Source organism: Callorhinchus milii, unplaced genomic scaffold (assembly GCF_018977255.1).
Source record: "Callorhinchus milii isolate IMCB2004 unplaced genomic scaffold, IMCB_Cmil_1.0 Scaffold4, whole genome shotgun sequence".
Classification (NCBI taxonomy): Eukaryota; Metazoa; Chordata; class Chondrichthyes; order Chimaeriformes; family Callorhinchidae; genus Callorhinchus; species Callorhinchus milii.
The window spans coordinates 67,684,754-67,703,361 of record NW_024704745.1 but is presented as its reverse complement, the minus strand read 5'-3'; the positions used below and the strand labels follow the sequence as shown (position 1 = coordinate 67,703,361).

The 18,608-nt window shown below is 39.1% G+C and overlaps 1 protein-coding gene across 4 annotated transcripts in view; it reads right to left on the bottom strand.

Annotated features, from left to right (window-relative positions):
- Positions 1-18,608, bottom strand: part of sgcg (sarcoglycan, gamma) — a 198,296-nt gene that overhangs the window by 107,921 nt on the left and 71,767 nt on the right. For 2 of the 4 annotated variants that reach the window (XM_007900656.2, XM_042334490.1), the window contains exon 2: positions 16,578-16,772. In XM_007900656.2, the coding sequence (XP_007898847.1) occupies positions 16,578-16,769 (192 nt within the window). In that variant the 5' untranslated portion in view covers positions 16,770-16,772. The remainder of the gene's footprint in view (positions 1-16,577; positions 16,773-18,608) is intronic. The other 2 variants (XM_007900655.2, XM_007900657.2) reach the window with 1 other exon arrangement.

Sequence of the window (18,608 nt, the reverse complement as noted above, 5' to 3'; positions counted from 1 at the left end):
TGAATATTCATTTATTCTCTCAGAAATTCAATGTCAAATACATATTAAAATACCAAAAAAAATAATGCTTTGCCCACTGGTAATAAATCAGCTGAATCAAAGACAGGATTTTTTTTAAAACCTTTGGAAATTTAAACTGCAAATCTCAAGACAATTTTATTTTCCTCTTCATTAACTGCAATTCTACACCATGAAAACTGATATCTTATGCAAATGAATCTTCCCCTAGAGGTTTGCATCAAGCCTAGCTGAAAGACTATAATAAAAGTGACTATAGTTGCATTCATCAAATCCCAAGATTGGTTTCGATGAACGTCAGCCAGAATATCCAGAGTACCATCTTTCCATAATATCCATCCTACAGTGCTCCCATGGAACATAAAGCTGTTTTTCAAATAATTCCAGTGTCCTGGCCTCAATCACCCTCCTGGCATGGTTGCCAGCCCAGGCACTATTACTTTTTGTGGAAAGTATTTATAGAGTCTGGTGGAAACCTATCTTCGGAAATAGGAGCATCCATTAGAGCTGTACATTAGAGCTGTACTAGAACAGATACATTCCAACAGTTGTATTACTTATCTGTCTCAAAAATTGTTTACAATGCCTGCCCACAGCATCATCCAAGCTGAAGATGACAAGATCTCCAGCATTTCTTAATTAGAGCCTTTCGGTGTAACTTTTCTTAAAGAATTATGAAATGACTAGTGCCTTGAAAACATATTTTTGTATTTAAAGATCAAAAATGTTTAAATTTGGACAGATTATTTTGAATAAGACAGAAAGTTGAACAAACTCATGGCTGGGTGAGATAAATATGATTAACCATTATTTCCTGATTTGCTTTATGTCAGTTGGAATCCTGACGGGACATCCTAAAGCAAGAATGAGTTTGACACACAGATTTGGATGCTCACAAGAGAGGTCCAGGCGAAGAAGATTATTTATCCCATTTAATCTCATCCTTCAAGCATACCCACCCTACACTCTTCCTATTACAGCATTAAGTTGCTTCTCAAATAAATCCAGTATCCTAGCCTCAAACACACTTCCTGCTAAACTATTCCAGGCATTATTTACCGTCTGCTGTCTGTCCTGAAGTTGTCCATTACAAAACTGAACACGTGTCTTCTTGTCCTGCTGCCTTGAAGTCACAGGGAAGCAGAACGTTGCCTCGTTTGAGTTACTTTATTAGAATTTGTCAGACAGACTAAATTATTGATTAGTCCAGCAGCCCCCACACATTCAGGTGTCCTTACGCATTAGGATCACGAGTGCACATTCCATTCCAAACGTGTGAATTTTGATGTATATGTGACAAACACATGTAGAACTCTCGGTGTGTTTTGGATACTCTTAATCATGGTGATGGGTTTGACAGCTGGCCACCTTGCCTGAGATCAACTAACTCAGTACAGCCGAAAAATTCAAACCTGCAAATTTCCATTTCCTGCTTATTTGGGTGCTTATCCGTGATTATTACATCTATACAATTAGTTATTTAGGTGATTACATACAGCAGCAAATTTGCTTATAAATATTTACAACACTGCTTTTTCACAGATTTATAAATCTCAGCAAAAGTCTGTTTGCAGAAATTAATGTGTGCCTGTTGATGTACAACTTGCACTTTTTACGCAATGCTTTTAGTGTTAATCATAGTTAAATAAACAGCACTCATGTATATTTTTATTGTCTGTACTGTTTCCATTTATGTTTCATATACATTTTATGCCTTGGACATTAATGCGAATTTAATGTGAAGATGCCAGACAATTATTAATACCTGAGTTAGTTTTGCTGCTGAATAATGGATTTAATGATTTTATTTCCTCTGTGCATTTCATACATGTTTGTTCATTTCATACCTAACTGGAGGAGAACTGAATACAGAATACATGGCCTTTTACAGCGTTCAGAACTTCTTTGTAGTGCTGTGATCTTTTCCACCTTATTAGTCAGTTGTTTGAGGTTATAACCATTTACAGCAATGTTGTGCAATTTGCTGAATTGTTGCCAGTTTCTAACATATCATGGTCCCCGTCACTCTTCTGTGCACGGTAAATGATGTTACAAAGAAAAAACATCGAAACATGTTGTTCCGAATTGTTTCGACAGTTTAGTCTCTGTAAAACAATGCACTTTACATCCCTCAGCTCCATTTTCACTCTCCACTCTGAATGAAACAATGTGACCTTAAAGTAGAAAGCTAACTTGCTCCTGCTCACTTGGACTGCAGATTTGACTAAACCACGAGAGGCATTTGATCGGAATTTTTAATTTACTGCCAGTAGTAAGTTCCTATCAGAATTTGCTGCAGTCCTTTCTAGTGGGCAAATGCAACCACTTACAACTACATAACTGTCTCAACTCCTCAAGAACTAACAATCACAATACCACCCCAGTCCAATTGTATAATTATCCATAATAAAGAGTTCATTATTCACTTGCAAATCTTGGGATTGGAAGGTTGTTTCATTGAAATTTACGATTCCATGTTGTGCACAAATTCACTTTACAGTATATTCTGTGAAGTGCTTTGAGACGTCTAGAAGACGTGATAAGGCGCTATGTCAAATGCAAGGATTATTATTATTAATTATTACTATTAGTCCCCAAATACACAATCAATCCAATTTACAATTTATCCTGTGAAGCGCTTTGGAACGTCTCAATGACGTGATAAGGTGCTATATGGAATGCAAGGATTATGATTATACATCATCTTCATTATAGTAAACTAACTGCAATATTATTCATTATGTTGTATGTGCTGTCAAATTTCTTATTCACTGTTATGCCTTAAGCATCAATGTTAATTTAGTGTGAAATGGCATATAGTTGTCAACACCTGAGTTAGTTCTGCTGCTGAGTAAATGATGCAGTGATTAGCCATTCGTTTCCCACTACATATAATACAGTGATATGAAACAGACTTGGAGAATGTGGAATACACTGCACTAGAAGTTCAAAGGTGCACAATCAATCGGAAAGTTTAAAGAGGAGACCGACAGCCTGTCAGACTGGCTGACCGAGAGACCTGTCATGTCTGCTCCGTTATTTTACTGGATCCTTGCTGATCTTTTAATCCCATTCCCCTATCTCCCGACAGCCAGATAGTTCAGGAGGTAGGGGGATGGGATTAAAAGATCTGTCAGGATCCAGCAGTAGACTTGACAGCGTAGTGGACTTGACAGCTGAATGATCTACGGCTGCCCTAGGACAGTCTGAGACTTCACCTCTTACCCAAAGGGCACAGCCCAGATCAGAGCCAGCTATGATCCTGCCTGACATTTCAGTTTGATATTGGAGGAACTGCTACAAGACTGGAGCTACTGTGCTTCAGAAGAGTTGTTAAACTGAAGTTATATCTGCCTGTTCAAGGGGACATTAAAGATCCCATGGTGCTACTTGAAATGAGAAGAAATTTTCTCCCTGTGTCCTGACCGACAAATCCTTCAGCTAAGTCGATCATTCACTTCCTGGCTGTTTGTGGAACATGGATGTGCGCAAATTATCTGTGTTTGTCTACAACTACACAGTCACTACATGTAAGAATAAATACTGTGATGTGCTTGGAGATGTTCTTGATATAATAAGATGTTGTATTAAATTGCAAGGATTATTATTATCATCAATAAACATTTATTTAAAATGTTACTTTAGAGTCATTTAAAACTGTAATACCAAATAGTGAAATTTCTCTTGTTCTCGCATATCTATCAGTTTCTATCAGAATTTGCTGCAGTCCTCTCTAGTGGGCAAATGCAACCACTTACAACTACATAACTGTCTCAACTCCTCAAGAACTAACAATCACAATACCACCCCAGTCCAATTGTATAATTATCCATAATAAAGAGTTCATTATTCACTTGCAAATCTTTCATTGTTGAAATTTACGATTCCATGTTGTGCACAAATTCACTTTACAGTATATTCTGTGAAGTGCTTTGAGACGTCTAGAAGACGTGATAAGGCGCTATGTCAAATGCAAGGATTATTATTATTAATTATTACTATTAGTCCCCAAATACACAATCAATCCAATTTACAATTTATCCTGTGAAGCGCTTTGGAACGTCTCAATGACGTGATAAGGTGCTATATGGAATGCAAGGATTATGATTATACATCATCTTCATTATAGTAAACTAACTGCAATATTATTCATTATGTTGTATGTGCTGTCAAATTTCTTATTCACTGTTATGCCTTAAGCATCAATGTTAATTTAGTGTGAAATGGCATATAGTTGTCAACACCTGAGTTAGTTCTGCTGCTGAGTAAATGATGCAGTGATTAGCCATTCGTTTCCCACTACATATAATACAGTGATATGAAACAGACTTGGAGAATGTGGAATACACTGCACTAGAAGTTCAAAGGTGCACAATCAATCGGAAAGTTTAAAGAGGAGACCGACAGCCTGTCAGACTGGCTGACCGAGAGACCTGTCATGTCTGCTCCGTTATTTTACTGGATCCTTGCTGATCTTTTAATCCCATTCCCCTATCTCCCGACAGCCAGATAGTTCAGGAGGTAGGGGGATGGGATTAAAAGATCTGTCAGGATCCAGCAGTAGACTTGACAGCGTAGTGGACTTGACAGCTGAATGATCTACGGCTGCCCTAGGACAGTCTGAGACTTCACCTCTTACCCAAAGGGCACAGCCCAGATCAGAGCCAGCTATGATCCTGCCTGACATTTCAGTTTGGTATTGGGGGAACTGCTACAAGACTGGAGCTACTGTGCTTCAGAAGAGTTGTTAAACTGAAGTTATATCTGCCTGTTCAAGGGGACATTAAAGATCCCATGGTGCTACTTGAAATGAGAAGAAATTTTCTCCCTGTGTCCTGACCGACAAATCCTTCAGCTAAGTCGATCATTCACTTCCTGGCTGTTTGTGGAACATGGATGTGCGCAAATTATCTGTGTTTGTCTACAACTACACAGTCACTACATGTAAGAATAAATACTGTGATGTGCTTGGAGATGTTCTTGATATAATAAGATGTTGTATTAAATTGCAAGGATTATTATTATTATTATCATCAATAAACATTTATTTAAAATGTTACTTTAGAGTCATTTAAAACTGTAATACCAAATAGTGAAATTTCTCTTGTTCTCGCATATCTGCTTTCTTCTCTTTGTCCACCATACTCAACATTTATTGACCATCAAAGTGACTTACCCTCTAATTTCCCCTTGGTAATAGAAAATATACCAACAATCTTATTTGTGCCTCACAGTAAGGAAATGTACTTGTTGCCTCTCTCCTTATAGGGCAAGTGTCAGCATGGGTTTATTCCCATTTCTGGTTTAGGAAGTTACGAGTTCAAACCCTACATTGGGACTTCAGTTCATAACCTAGGAATAACACTCCAGTGGAGTGCTGAGGTACCATTGTATTGTCAGTACCATTGTCAGTAGTGCAGCCCTTTGATTGAGATGCTAAACCAACATTCCTGTCCGTCTGTCTTCAGGTGGACTTTAAGGTGACAAGGTTCGAAAAGAGAAGGATGTTAGTCTGGGTGTCCTGGCCAACAATCCTTCAGATTAACTGATAATTAACCTCGCCACTGTGTGAAAAATTATATTTTCACTTCCCTACACTGATAAATTAATTATAATCCTTACATTTAATACAGAGATTTTTACATTAGAAAGACGTCTCAAAGACCTTCACAGGATACACTGCAGAGTTTAGTAACTGTGTATTTTGTAGACAACAACAACAATATAGTTAAAATAATAAAGGGATTTGATAGGGTTGATACAGAGAAACTTTCCTTTATAATAATAATAATCCTTGCATTTGATATAGCGCTTTTCACGTCGGGAGGACGTCCCAAAGCGCTTCACAGTACACACTGTAAAGTGAATTGACTGTATATTTGTGGGCGAACGCGGCAGCCAATTGCGCACAGCAATGTCCCACAAACAGTCGTAGATTGAAAATGACCAATTTTTTAATTATTGTTTTGGGTTTTTTGGAGGGATTATTATTAGGCGTGTGGAGTAAGGAAACTTGCCCAAGGTTTCGCCCTGCCTGGAATTGAACTCAGGTCTCTCACTTGCAAAGCGAGTGCTCTAACCACTGAGCTACAGGACTCCCCTTTGGTGGGGGAATCCAGAACAAGGAGGTATAATCTTAAAATTAGAGTTAAGCCATTTAGGAGTGAAATTAGGAGGCAGTTTTCATCCAAAGGGGGGTGGAAATCTGGAACTCTCTTCCTCAAAAGACTGTGGAAGCTGGATGCATTAAAATTTTCAAGACTGAGGTGGATAGATATTTGTTAGATTGGGGTATCAAGGGATAAGGTGCAAGGGGGGGGTAACAGGAGTTTGTGTACATATCAGCCATGATCTTAGAGAATGGGGAATAGGCTCGAGGGCTGAATGGCTTACTCCAGTTCATATGTTCCTAACAACAACTTGTATTTATGAAGCACCCTTCATTCGAGCACTGTCTTGGGCTGCTTAACAGCAGTGTGGTTTGATAATAATAATAATAATAATCCTTGCATTTGATATAGCGCTTTTCACATCTTTTAGACGTCTCAAAGCGCTTTAAAGAATTTGCTGTAAAGTGTATTGACCGTATATTTGTGGGAAAAATGTGGCAGCCAATTGCGCACAGCAGTGTCCCACAAACAGTTGTGGATTGAAAATGACCAATTTATTATTGTTTTTGTTTTTTGGAGGGATTATTATCAGGCGTGTGGAGTAAGGGAACTTGCCCAAGGTTTCGCCCTGCCTGGAATTGAACTCAGGTGTCTCGCTTGCAAGGCGAGTGCTCTAACCTAACCACTGAGCTACAGGACTCCACGAGCTGGACAGGGAGGGGAGGTGACTGAAGGCATGGTTAAACAGGAAAGGTTTCAGGAGTGATTTGAAGATGGGCAAAGAGGGGACAAGATGGAGGGATTGAGGCAAGGAGTTCCAGAGATTTGGAGCATAGTAGCTGAAAGCACAGCTATCCATTATGGAGCAGACGGACAGAGACAGAGTGTGTATTCTACACCAGACAAATACATGTGTCCATGCCAATAGTTTGGTTTGGATACACTTATTAATAATAACAATTATTATTATAATCCTTGTGTTTTCACTTGGGGAGGATGTCTCAAAGCACTTTATAGGATTTATTATGAATTTTATTTGAGGGCAAATCATGGAGACGGGCTTCTTCGTATATCAGACACCCAGCTGCCCGAAAAGAACAAACACACTGTGTACTTAATAATTACTGTAAATCACTTTCAAATGTTTCGATGAATACAGTGCTATAAAAATGCACCTTTCTTGTCATGTCGCAATCATTCCTGGGCCACTCTTAATAATTAAAAAGATATAACATTTGCAATAAGCATCATGGTATTAATTCTCATAAAAATCCTCTAAGGACTTAAAAATTTGCCTCTTCAATGGATCTCTGAACTATTGTGCTTTGAATAAGATGCAAATGCCTCCTTCACATCAAGTACATTCAGTTTAAACAGATCAGATCTGCATTACGGTGGATCGAGGCAAATACATTTTTCAGGATCCCATTTGTGTTTAACTTCTAAAAAAAATACTGCATATTCAGTAAAATGTAAACCTTTCTGAACAATGCCTCAAGAATCTGGAGGTGGAATACATCAATTGCAGGACCGAATAAATAGAACTTCTAAATATAGGAATTAGACCCAGATAATCCAAACCATAGAACAATTCATTATTGATTTAGAACTGGGCAGTGCAGTGGGTTATATAACATTTGCACTTTCACTTCCAGGAGCTGCCTGTGAATATGGCCAAGAATTATGGGATAAAGAACCCGACTCTTTACTGGCGGTAAAATGGCTGACTAAAACCAGATTATGCACACACAATCCCAGTTCCTAGTGCACTCTATTAACTAAATAATAATAATAATAATCCTTACATTAGATATAGCAGCTTTCACATCACGAGAATGCCATTAAAGCACTTCACAGGGTATACTGTAAAGTGTAATGACTGTGTATTTTGTAGGCAAATGCAGAAGCTAATTTGCACAAAGCAATGTCCCACAAGCAGCCATGAGGTGAAACAAAACATTCTATCTGGAGGATTGTTGGTCAGGACACTGGGAGAAATTCCCTTCTCTTTTTGAATCAGGTCATGGGATCTTTAAGATCTACCTGAACAGGCACAGGGTCCATCTCACCCAAAGGATGGCACCTCTAACAATGCAGCACAGTGGACTGACTGAGCCAGACTGATATGGAAGTATGGCAAAATTGGGAAATGAAATATAGCTATAAGGAGATGCTGCAGAGATGAGGACTCTTTCATTCGAAGCATAGAGGGAGAGGGGTGGCATGGCAACAGCGCTTAAGATAATAAAAAGGTTTGAGAAGATAAATAATGAGAAATAATTTTTACTGGTAGATCATTCAAGGAAAAGAAGGCACATACTGAAACTGTAATGAGGAGTGTGAATGGAGAAGTTCGGAGTCAATTAGGGGTAGTGAAAAGGGAATTAAATAAACATACAAGGAGGAAAGGCATTAGAGGGTGTGGGGAACGAGCAGGGAATTGGGATTAGAAGAGATGACTTCATTGGAAGTGCAAAAGCTGACAGTAATACAATAGGTACTAGTAGCAATATGTGCTCCTCTCACATGGCTTCATACTGTCGTAAACTTCTATATTATGTAAATTCAGACTGGTGAATTACAACCTGCTTTTCAAAGAGTAAGGCGAATGCATCGGTTAGAGACAGAGTAGAGAGAGCCTCTCAACTGTATATCTGACCTGGAATTGCCTCATAAGAGCTTTGAATGCCAAAGTTGAACATTGTCCACCTTCCCCTCGCCCATCACCAATATCCTTCAGCTTGAATGGCAACAGCAGAATGAGCTATCAATTCTCTTTAAAATGGGTAAAAGGAACAAAGTTCAGACTGGTTCCATAAGTAGAAATCTATTTTGCCCAACTAGAAATCAAGTTGTTGGACAAGAGAACAATGAATTGGTAAAGTACATGAGAAACCACAGAGCAAAATATGCCTACTGAGCATGCTCCGATCGTGTAATATTTTTAAAATGAGTCCAGTGTCCTGGCCTCAACCATCCTGACTTGATAACTTGATCCAGTTGGTGATTACCTTCTGGGCAAAGATTACCCTCTGAGTAAAGAGCACTACACTTTACAGTATATCCTATGAAGTGCTTTGAGATGTCCTCCAGACGGGAAAGACTCCATATCAAGTGGAAGGATTATATAGTGTCAAACCTAAACTTATACCTGAACTCCCTTCCCTAACATTAACTGCTGCACATGTTTCTGAGATTGTGGACTGCATTACCCTGGCTTGACCAGCTGGCTGCCTTCACAGATAGCATTCTCATGATCCTAAAGGAGCTGGAGGTATTAACAAAGTAGTTAATCATTTATGTCTATGATGAATAATGCACATATAGCATATGTGAGAGCGGCACAAAGCTGCCATGTTATTTTCCCAGGGTCCCTGAACTCTGACAATATACTGCACAGCAACTAACTTTCCCAGAATATTACGACTGATAAAGCATTTGCATCTTTCTTCTTTGCCCGTCTCAAAGTTCAATTGTATGCCAATGTAACAACAGGAGTGCCACTGGTTTTGAATAAATTTTCACAGTTACAGCTACAGCATTATTATGGAGAGTAATTATGAAAAATAAATTTCTTCTTGGTTTGCATTCAATTCTGAATTAAGGACCGAAGCTTCTAATAATGACCTTTTCCCTTGCCACTCCCCCTGCCCCACACACATACACATACTCACACCCCTGCAAAATTCATCTATTTCACCTACCACCACTTAACTTTGTGAGAAAACACAAAATCATTTTCAACGTTTTGTGTGATTTGTAAATTCTACTGTGTGCTGTGAGATTTTTTAAATGAGTCCACTTTTCTGTGTTCAACCGCCCTTTCTGGTAACATGTTCCATTTATTCATTACCCACTGGGTGAATAAATACTTCCTGGTTTCTGTCCTGAAATTGCCCTTTGCAACTCTAAACCTGCATTCTCTTATTCTGCTGTCTCAAAACATACAAAAGTATTGTTCTGAGTTTACTTTCCAAATCCCATTGAATTACATTTTTGGTAGTACATGAATTGTTCTGTGTGTTAAAAAAAATCTTCTACCTTTCCCTTTTTTTATTATAATGTTCTAAAAATTTACACCTTTTAGTCACTGATCCAGCAAGCTCTCTAGTTAACTAGTGACTAACCATATTTTACTTTATACTGACATGACAATTGCCTTGAATTAATGTGAAATGTGGGAGTACAAATGCAGCTTTAGGTTCATGATTACTGAGAAAATCATGCCAGCGACTGTCAGTCAAATCGAAGTTGATGAGGTAATTTGATCAGGAAATTGATTCACAGCATCCCAGTGTAAATTGCAGCCAGTGCAAATCAATTTTGTTTCCACTCAACAAAACATCCTTTTGAAGTTTTCTAGGCAGTCCAATGTGTCACCAGGAACTTTTAGAAAAAAGTGACATTTTTTGCATCACTTTATCATATTCAAAATATCTCAAAGAGCTAAGCTTCATAACTAATTCCTGCCAAGTGCTGTGAATGATTCCTTTAGGATCATATGTACTACCTCTCTCAGACACTTTTTAAAATAATTTGGGATGTCTGAACAAAATTTAACACTGCAAACTGCAATCACACAGTGTTTCACAGGGAAAATACTGTAAAACATGGGGCTCATGCCTTTTTCACAATAATAATAATAATAATCCTTGCATTTGATATAGCGCTTTTCACGTCGGGAGGACGTCGCAAAGTGCTTCACAGAACACACTGTAAAGTGACTTGACCACGTATTTGTGGGCGAACAGGGCAGCCAATTGCGCACAGCAATGTCCCACAAACATTCGTAGATTGAAAATGACCAATTTATTATTGTTTTGGGTTTTGGAGGGATTATTATTAGGCTCTGTGTGGAGTAAGGAAACTTGCCCAAGGTTTCGCCCTCTGCCTGGAATTGAACTCAGGTCTCTCGCTTGCAAAGCGAGTGCTCTAACCACTGAGCTACAGGACTCCACAATGGCTGGAGACTGAGAGCATTGAAACATTTAAATCTGGATCAACATTTGAAGAGAAGGAATATTAAAGCGCATGGGGAACGAGCAAGGAACTGGGATTATTGCAGGTATAGCACTGTTGCTACATTCACTGAAACTTAAGGCAGGAAGGACACCTCTGTCAGATGCATAGTTTTGAAACGGTCACAACAAAAGTTGCTTTAGAGAATGTTGATAATTAAGTGATCACAGTGTGTTAAGTTGTAGGACTGAATGTTTAATACAGTATTTGTAACTGGGATTTGGGGATAGAACAGGGCAGTTGGATTGAATGGCTAGCTTCCTCAGAGAGCTAGCGCAGACGCAGAGATCAGGTGTCCTCCTTCTGTGCCGATTCAATGAAATGAGCTAGGTTCAGTTTAAGCTATACAGTATATATTATTATATATTTACACACACACACACTGTATTTAAACAAATTGGATCGAATTATATCAGTTAATGAAGATTTCAAAGCAGTCTCCAGTGCTACAATCAAACAGCAATACAATATCATTTCATCCACAAAATGCACAGTCAGTCCAGTTTACAGACATCTCAAACAACATGATAATACAATAATAATCCTTGCATTTGATATAGTTCCTTATCACATCTTCGAGACATCTCAAAGCGCTTCATAGAATATATTCTCATGGGTATTCTACTACAACAAGAGGCTATTTCTTCAGCAGAAATCTCGTAGGGTTGGCAGGAATTTGAATGGGATACTGTTAAAGCATACTGTAAACTAGACTCCAATAGCACAAAAGAAGTGCTCATCTGACACAGTTTGAAAATGCAGTTTCGCTTTCCATCATTCAGCCATTCACTATATTATTTTCCTCACGTCTCCTTGCTGGAGTGATCTGTTCCCCTTTGCCTTCACACCGTGAAGCTACTTGATTAGAATGTGCTGCTGTTGTATCCAATAAATCTACCTTTTTGTCACTCTTTCCACTATGACTTCTTCACGCACAAAATGCACAGTCAATCCACTTTACAGTATATTCTATGAAGCGCTTTGAGACGTCTCAATGATGTGATAGGTGCTATATCAAATGCAAGGATTATTTATCCAATGTAAATGTAAAAATCGCACATAATAAACTGCTCCTTTGAACCATTTTAATACTTTGAACAAATACCCCAGCATTTATTTTCTTTACACAGTGTATTTATTTGTTTTCACACAGATTTACCACAAAATTGCCCAGATGATGTCTACAGATTAAATTACCCAATCTCAGATATGACTTCCATTTCAATTGGTGTCTGTGAAGAGTTCCAGAGGGTCAGCCACGAGACATCCAAGATAATAATAATAATCCTTGCATTTGATATAGTGCTTTTCACATCTTCTAGATGTCTCAAAGCGCTTCACAGAATATACTCTAAAGTGAATTGACTGTATATTTTGTGGGCAAAATGCGGCAGCCAATTGCGCACAGCAGTGTCCCACGAACAGTCGTGGATTGAAGTGAGCAATTTTATTATTGTTCTTTTCTTGATGGATTATTATCAGGCGTGTGGAGTAAGGAAACTTGCCCAAGGTTTCGTCCTGTTGAGAATTAAACCTAGGTCTCTCGCTTGTGAGGCGAGTGCTCTAACCACTGAGCCAAAGGACTCCACTCCCTGGTGATGCCAATCTATATTGTTGTTTCTGCTTGGGACGAGGCAATACTAGACAACTAGAGATTTACTCTGTGTGAACAACATCAGAAGTGCCTTTATCGCAATCCTTTCCTTCAATCAATGGAGATATCCAGCACAACGGGTTAACATAACTGATTGAATACAATCTATATTATAAGATATAATAACAATCCTTGCATTTGATACAGCACCTTATCACATCTTCGAGATGTCTCAAAGTGCTTCACAGAATATATTGTAAAGTGAATTGACTGCATATTTTGTGGGTGAAACACAGGAGCTAATTGCGCATAGCAGCGTCCCACAAACAGTCGTGGATTAAATGACTAAATTATTTTTATTTATTTTGAAGGAATTATTACCCCCGGAAAAATGATCCGCCAATCGACTAACAACCAGGTTCCTACTTACTGCTAAGTAAACAGAGGCGTGTGGAGTGAGGAAACTTGCCCAATGTTTTGTCCTGCCGGGAATCAAACTCAGGTCCTCTCACTTGCGAGGTGAGTGATCTAACCAGAGCTGCTGGACTCCATATATACACACACACTGAGATTCACTATTACAGAATTACATACATGATACAGCACGCAAATTAGCCATTTGGTCCTTGCTGGGGTTTATACTCCACACAAGCCCTCACCCAACCTATCCCCCTCTCATAGCCCTCTATTATTATTATTATTATTATTATTATTCCCTTCCCCTTCATGTATGCATGTTTCCTCTTAAATGCATTAATGCTTTTAGCTGCAATCACAGCTTCTGGCAGTGAGTTCCACATTCTCACCATCCTCCGCATGAGCACCTAAGCAGGAGGCCAAGAAAGGAAACAAGCCGTTGAGTTTGACAGCACAAGTGGAACAAATCTTGATCTAATAATTGATCCTCTCTCCACTACCACTCAACTTACATTGGATCAAAAGCAGACTGCAGGGCACCAAATAGCATTGAAAACTGAGGCCATAGTAGATTGTGGAGTATTGACATGTGCATTGATTCGGTGTGCTGTTGATTGTTTCTGCTATTTCTGGTTTCATTCTCTCTAATGTTATTCTTCATCTGATGTGGCCAAACTCCATCATTTACATGACTTCAAGTGTCGCCACACTTTACAGTTTGTGCATGGCTCGAATCATCAATTTGGTGAAGAAAGAGGTCTTTCAGCCCATCGTGTTTGTTTACTGGCTCTCTGAAAATACAATCTATTTAGTCTCACTCTGTTTCTCTGTAAGCTTTCATATTAATTATCTGTCCCATTCTGTTTTAAAAACTATGATGAATTCTGCTTCAACCTTTGTTCTTACATCTTCGATGCTTACATTTAACCTTCAGTTGAAAAGCAATAGTATTTCGCCTGCAAAATTCAGTCACTACATTTAAGAGTAAATCATGCACAGCACTCCCTATCAACTCTGTACGAAACCCTCATAATGTTAAGGGCCTCAAGTGGATCTCCCTATAACATTGCCTGTTATAATGAAAATTGGCTACTATGAAATGTCACACATTTTTTATCCATAAATATGTTACAAATCTTTAGCATTTTTCTGGCCAGCTGAGACACAGCATAGCACAGGTTTAATATAGTACCCAAAGAGCAGGGGGGTACCACCTAATTCTTAAGTGGCTGACAAAACCTAGCTGCACCATGTAAATACTGTGAAGCCAGCCTCTGCCTCTGTCAGCTGTGCATTTTGCAAAGCAACAGATACAGTCTGGACTTTTTCTGCCTTTGTGTCTTTTAGGTTGCATAATAAAGAGGCTGTGCTTGTCAACATCTGCTTCACAGAAAGACAGTTCATGAATCCGATCCTGGTGTCCCATGAGAACACAAATACACTCAAGGTACTAATGCTGGACAACTCACGGGCAGGTTAGAGCAGGCACAGGTTTCCCATAGTCTTGAGTTCAGCAACTATCCTATAAATAGCCATGAAATTAATGACCAATTTTATCTGGAGGATTGTTGGCCATAACACTGGAAGAAACTCCTTTACTTTTCCAATAGTGCCATGAGATTTTTAACAGCAACTTGAACAGGCAGACAGGATCTCAGTTAAATATCTCACCTGGCATCTCTGATAATCCAAGGCTCCCGCACCACTGGGGTGTGAGGCAAGACTGCAAGCACAAAGTCCCAATGTGGGATTTGAAACCACAACCTTCTCACCCAAAGTCGAGAGTGCTAACAACTGAGCCAGGCTGACACTGAATACTAAGTAGTTTGATGTTCGAATGAGAGCTGGAAAGATGAGATCAAATTGGCAGAAGAGCCCACTTCATCCAAACCTCTTTTCCCAAGATGAGCTGAGCTTTTTCCAACCATCTTTGCTGTGATATAGATCAGATGAGAGAATCAAACTAAGGAACTAAACATTTTGTAACTGAAAACAGATTGTTTCCCCTTATACACTGGAGATAGCTTAGTAATATCGTGGGCAATTTTTCTTGACAGCTATTGATTGGTTTTCCAAGCACTGAAGATAATGCACCAATTGTCTGACTATTGTCTGATTCGGTCTATAGATGCCTGCAGGGATTTGATTCTTGTCCGTCTTTCAGATGGAGAATCAACACTCTGTGGAAGGCTGAGGCCCATACCGGGTGAAAGCTTATGAACATGTTTAAAATACAATGGGGGTTCAACCCACTGTGGAACTGGGAAGAACTCTTATGTTTCATATCTGTATTGCGAACCTGAATACAGCTATTATAAACACTAACAACACTGGAATACCAATGCTGCTGACTCATTTATTATTTATTGCACCATGTATCTAAACAAATCCTGAAGATCTTGTGGATGGCTCTTAAAATGACTTTACATGCAGCACTTTGTTACTTTACATTTTCCCTTAAAAACTGAATCTGCCAGGAACTTTGTTCTCCTAGCACTTAAGAATAATAATCTTTACATTTGATGTGGTGCCTTATCACATTCTTGAGAAGTCTCAAAGGGCTTCACAGAATACACTGTAAAGTGAATTGACTGTATATTTTGTGGGCGAAACACAGCAGCCAATGGCGCACAGCAGTGTCCCACAAACAGTCGTGGACTGACTGACCACATTTTTTTTGAAGGGATTATTACCCCCGGAACATGATCCGCCAATTGACTAACAACTGGGTTCCTACTTACTGCTAGAAAACAGAGGCATGTGCAGTAAGCAAATTTGCCTAAGGTTTGCCCTGCCCGTGAATTGAACTCGGGTCCTCTCGCTTGCAAGGCGAGTGAGCCAAACACTACGCTACAATACTTATATGCTCTGTCCTAATCCGTACATATTACCATTGGCGATCTGTATTATAGCAGATTTGCATATATTACGTAAGTTTCTGTAGGACATAAATATACCATTGCAGTGTATGAAACTGTAGAAAATGCCAGCATTCAAAAGGATAGCATTGGAGTTTGGAGCAACTGACAGTTGCAATCATCCTTGTATCACAGCAGGATAAATTTATTCATCTGAACAGTGGTAAAAATGCAAATACAACAAGTACACTTACAGAAAAGAGACAACATAGAAGATAGGGAAAGGGAATGAGCAAAAGCAAATACAGATACAGCACAAAAGATTATGAGAGAAGAGCAAGGAAGGTACACAGAGAAAATACTGAAAGATTATATTGCAACACATCTATATTGGAAAAGGGTGAACGAAAAAGAGGATAGAACGAGAGAGGATACAAATCAATGAAATGTGAAAGGAGAGTGAGAAAGGAAGGTGCAAATGGAAGTGAGAAGAATACTGCAAGATTATCTGAAATGGGTGAGTGAGAGAAAGAGAATAAAAAAAGTGTAATTCGCACTTACTGTTGAAAACCACATCACTTTGAGAATCCAGATAGTCAATGCAAAATTCACAACCAGGATGATGAGAAGCAGCAGCACAAATAAATAAAGACAACGCTTCCTCCAGCCATAGATCCCAATCTTGTAGACATATTGGTTCTCAGGCCTCTGTAGGCTATTGCCTTGTGTTGTCAAGTATTGTTCCCGTACCATCTGCTGGGAAAGGGAGAGAGTAGAGATTAGTCAAGTCCCATAATCAACTGTAAACGTCTTTGGATTTAAGACTTTCAATTAAGTTTGCTCAAGTATAGTCACAGGAATACACCTGCAGTTAGAACAAGAGTCCTGTAGCCCAGTGGTTAGAGCACTCGCCTCGCAAGTGAGAGACCTAGGTTCGATTCCCGGCAGGGAGAAATGCTGGTCAAATTTCCTTATTTCACACGCCTCTGTTTACCTAGCAGCAAGTAGGAATCCAATTGTTAGTGAATTGGTAGATCGTTTTTCTGGGGATAATAATCCTTCAAAAAAAACAATAATAATTTGGTCACTTAATCCACGACTGTTTGTGCGCAATTGGTTGCTGCATTTCACTCACAAAAGCAAAGTCAATTCACTTTACAGTATATTCTGTGACACGCTTTGAGACGTCTAGATGACGTGAAAAGCGCTACAGCAAATGCAAAGATTATTGTTATTATTAAGATCAGTAAGACGAGAAATGTTTCAAGTTCCTCGTCACAACTATCAGTTTCGGGAGATTGGAACATTCATTTGTTACATGAAGAAAAATCAAATGGGGGTGACAATGCAATGGTTAAGCAGAGGACTCCCAGCACAAACCATTAATCTGGGATATTAAATTTTTTTGTCATGGACTATTTATCAACACCAACAGCACGCAACAGCTATTTCAATGCCTCACAATGCAGAAGCAAATCAAGTGTTAGAGAGCCAGGCCATTCTGCAGTCTCACAAGAGCTTCCCATCTGTAAAAGCTACATATTTTTTTTCCTTCTGGCTCGCTCCACAAACAAGATATGCTGCCTAAAAACATAATCAAATGAAAGCACAGCTTTGAGTAAGATCTCTTTACAGTTTCAGAATTGCACAAGGGAATAAAGGTTTTATTGGGCTCAGCATATATGATTTAACAAACATGATTAAATCGCCACCCTTTTCCTGCAAGAGAACTATTCCAATCTCTTAAATGAGTTTGATGTGGGACTCCTCCTGAACAAGGCTATGCTTCTAACATGCCCCAATTCTCTGCAGTAACCTCCAACTGTCAAGCTCCATTCTTAGCCTCTCTTCTGCTACAGCTACATGTCCCTTTGGGTTTATTAAAACTCCAACTTAAAAAAAGAAACAAGCAGATTATAATTGCACCTGACTAGAATCTTGGATCACGTCCCTTAAATCTTACCCACCGCCAGCTGTAGTGATCCTTTCATGTGTCACTCTATACCCCTTGTTTCTTGCAGGTAATTCACTCCTTTTTCCTTTCATTGAGATTTGGCTCCATGGATGCCAGTTGCCCTCTTGTACTCTGCCCAAGTGACCATTATTCATACCTGAACCTCAACACTGAGTGTTGGCAGAGAACATTGAATCCGAGGCCAATCCTGTGCTCGTGTACAATCACACCTGCCTTAGGGATCACAAGATAGTAATCAGAAACAGGAAACAATTTCTCCATCTTTAATGTGGGCACTAAGATCAATCGTATCACTCCTATTGTCACCGTGGCTGAGATCAGCTAACTCGGCAAAGAATTATAATGGGAATTTCCCTGTCAATTGCTCAATGGATAAATCTGCTGAGCCATCCGGGGAGTTCACCTATAATTTAGGCGACTTCTAAAGATCCCAAAATGTGGGTGAGTTACCAATTCACGTGCTACATTTCAGGTTGGGTTATCTATGTGCTAATATGGCAAACATGTACCCTTAATTTTGTACTTAGTGACCAATTAAAGAAATTTCCAATCGCTCTAATCCTTTGGTTGCAATTGCAATAACAAACTTAGATTTGTATAGCACCTTTCATGTCTGG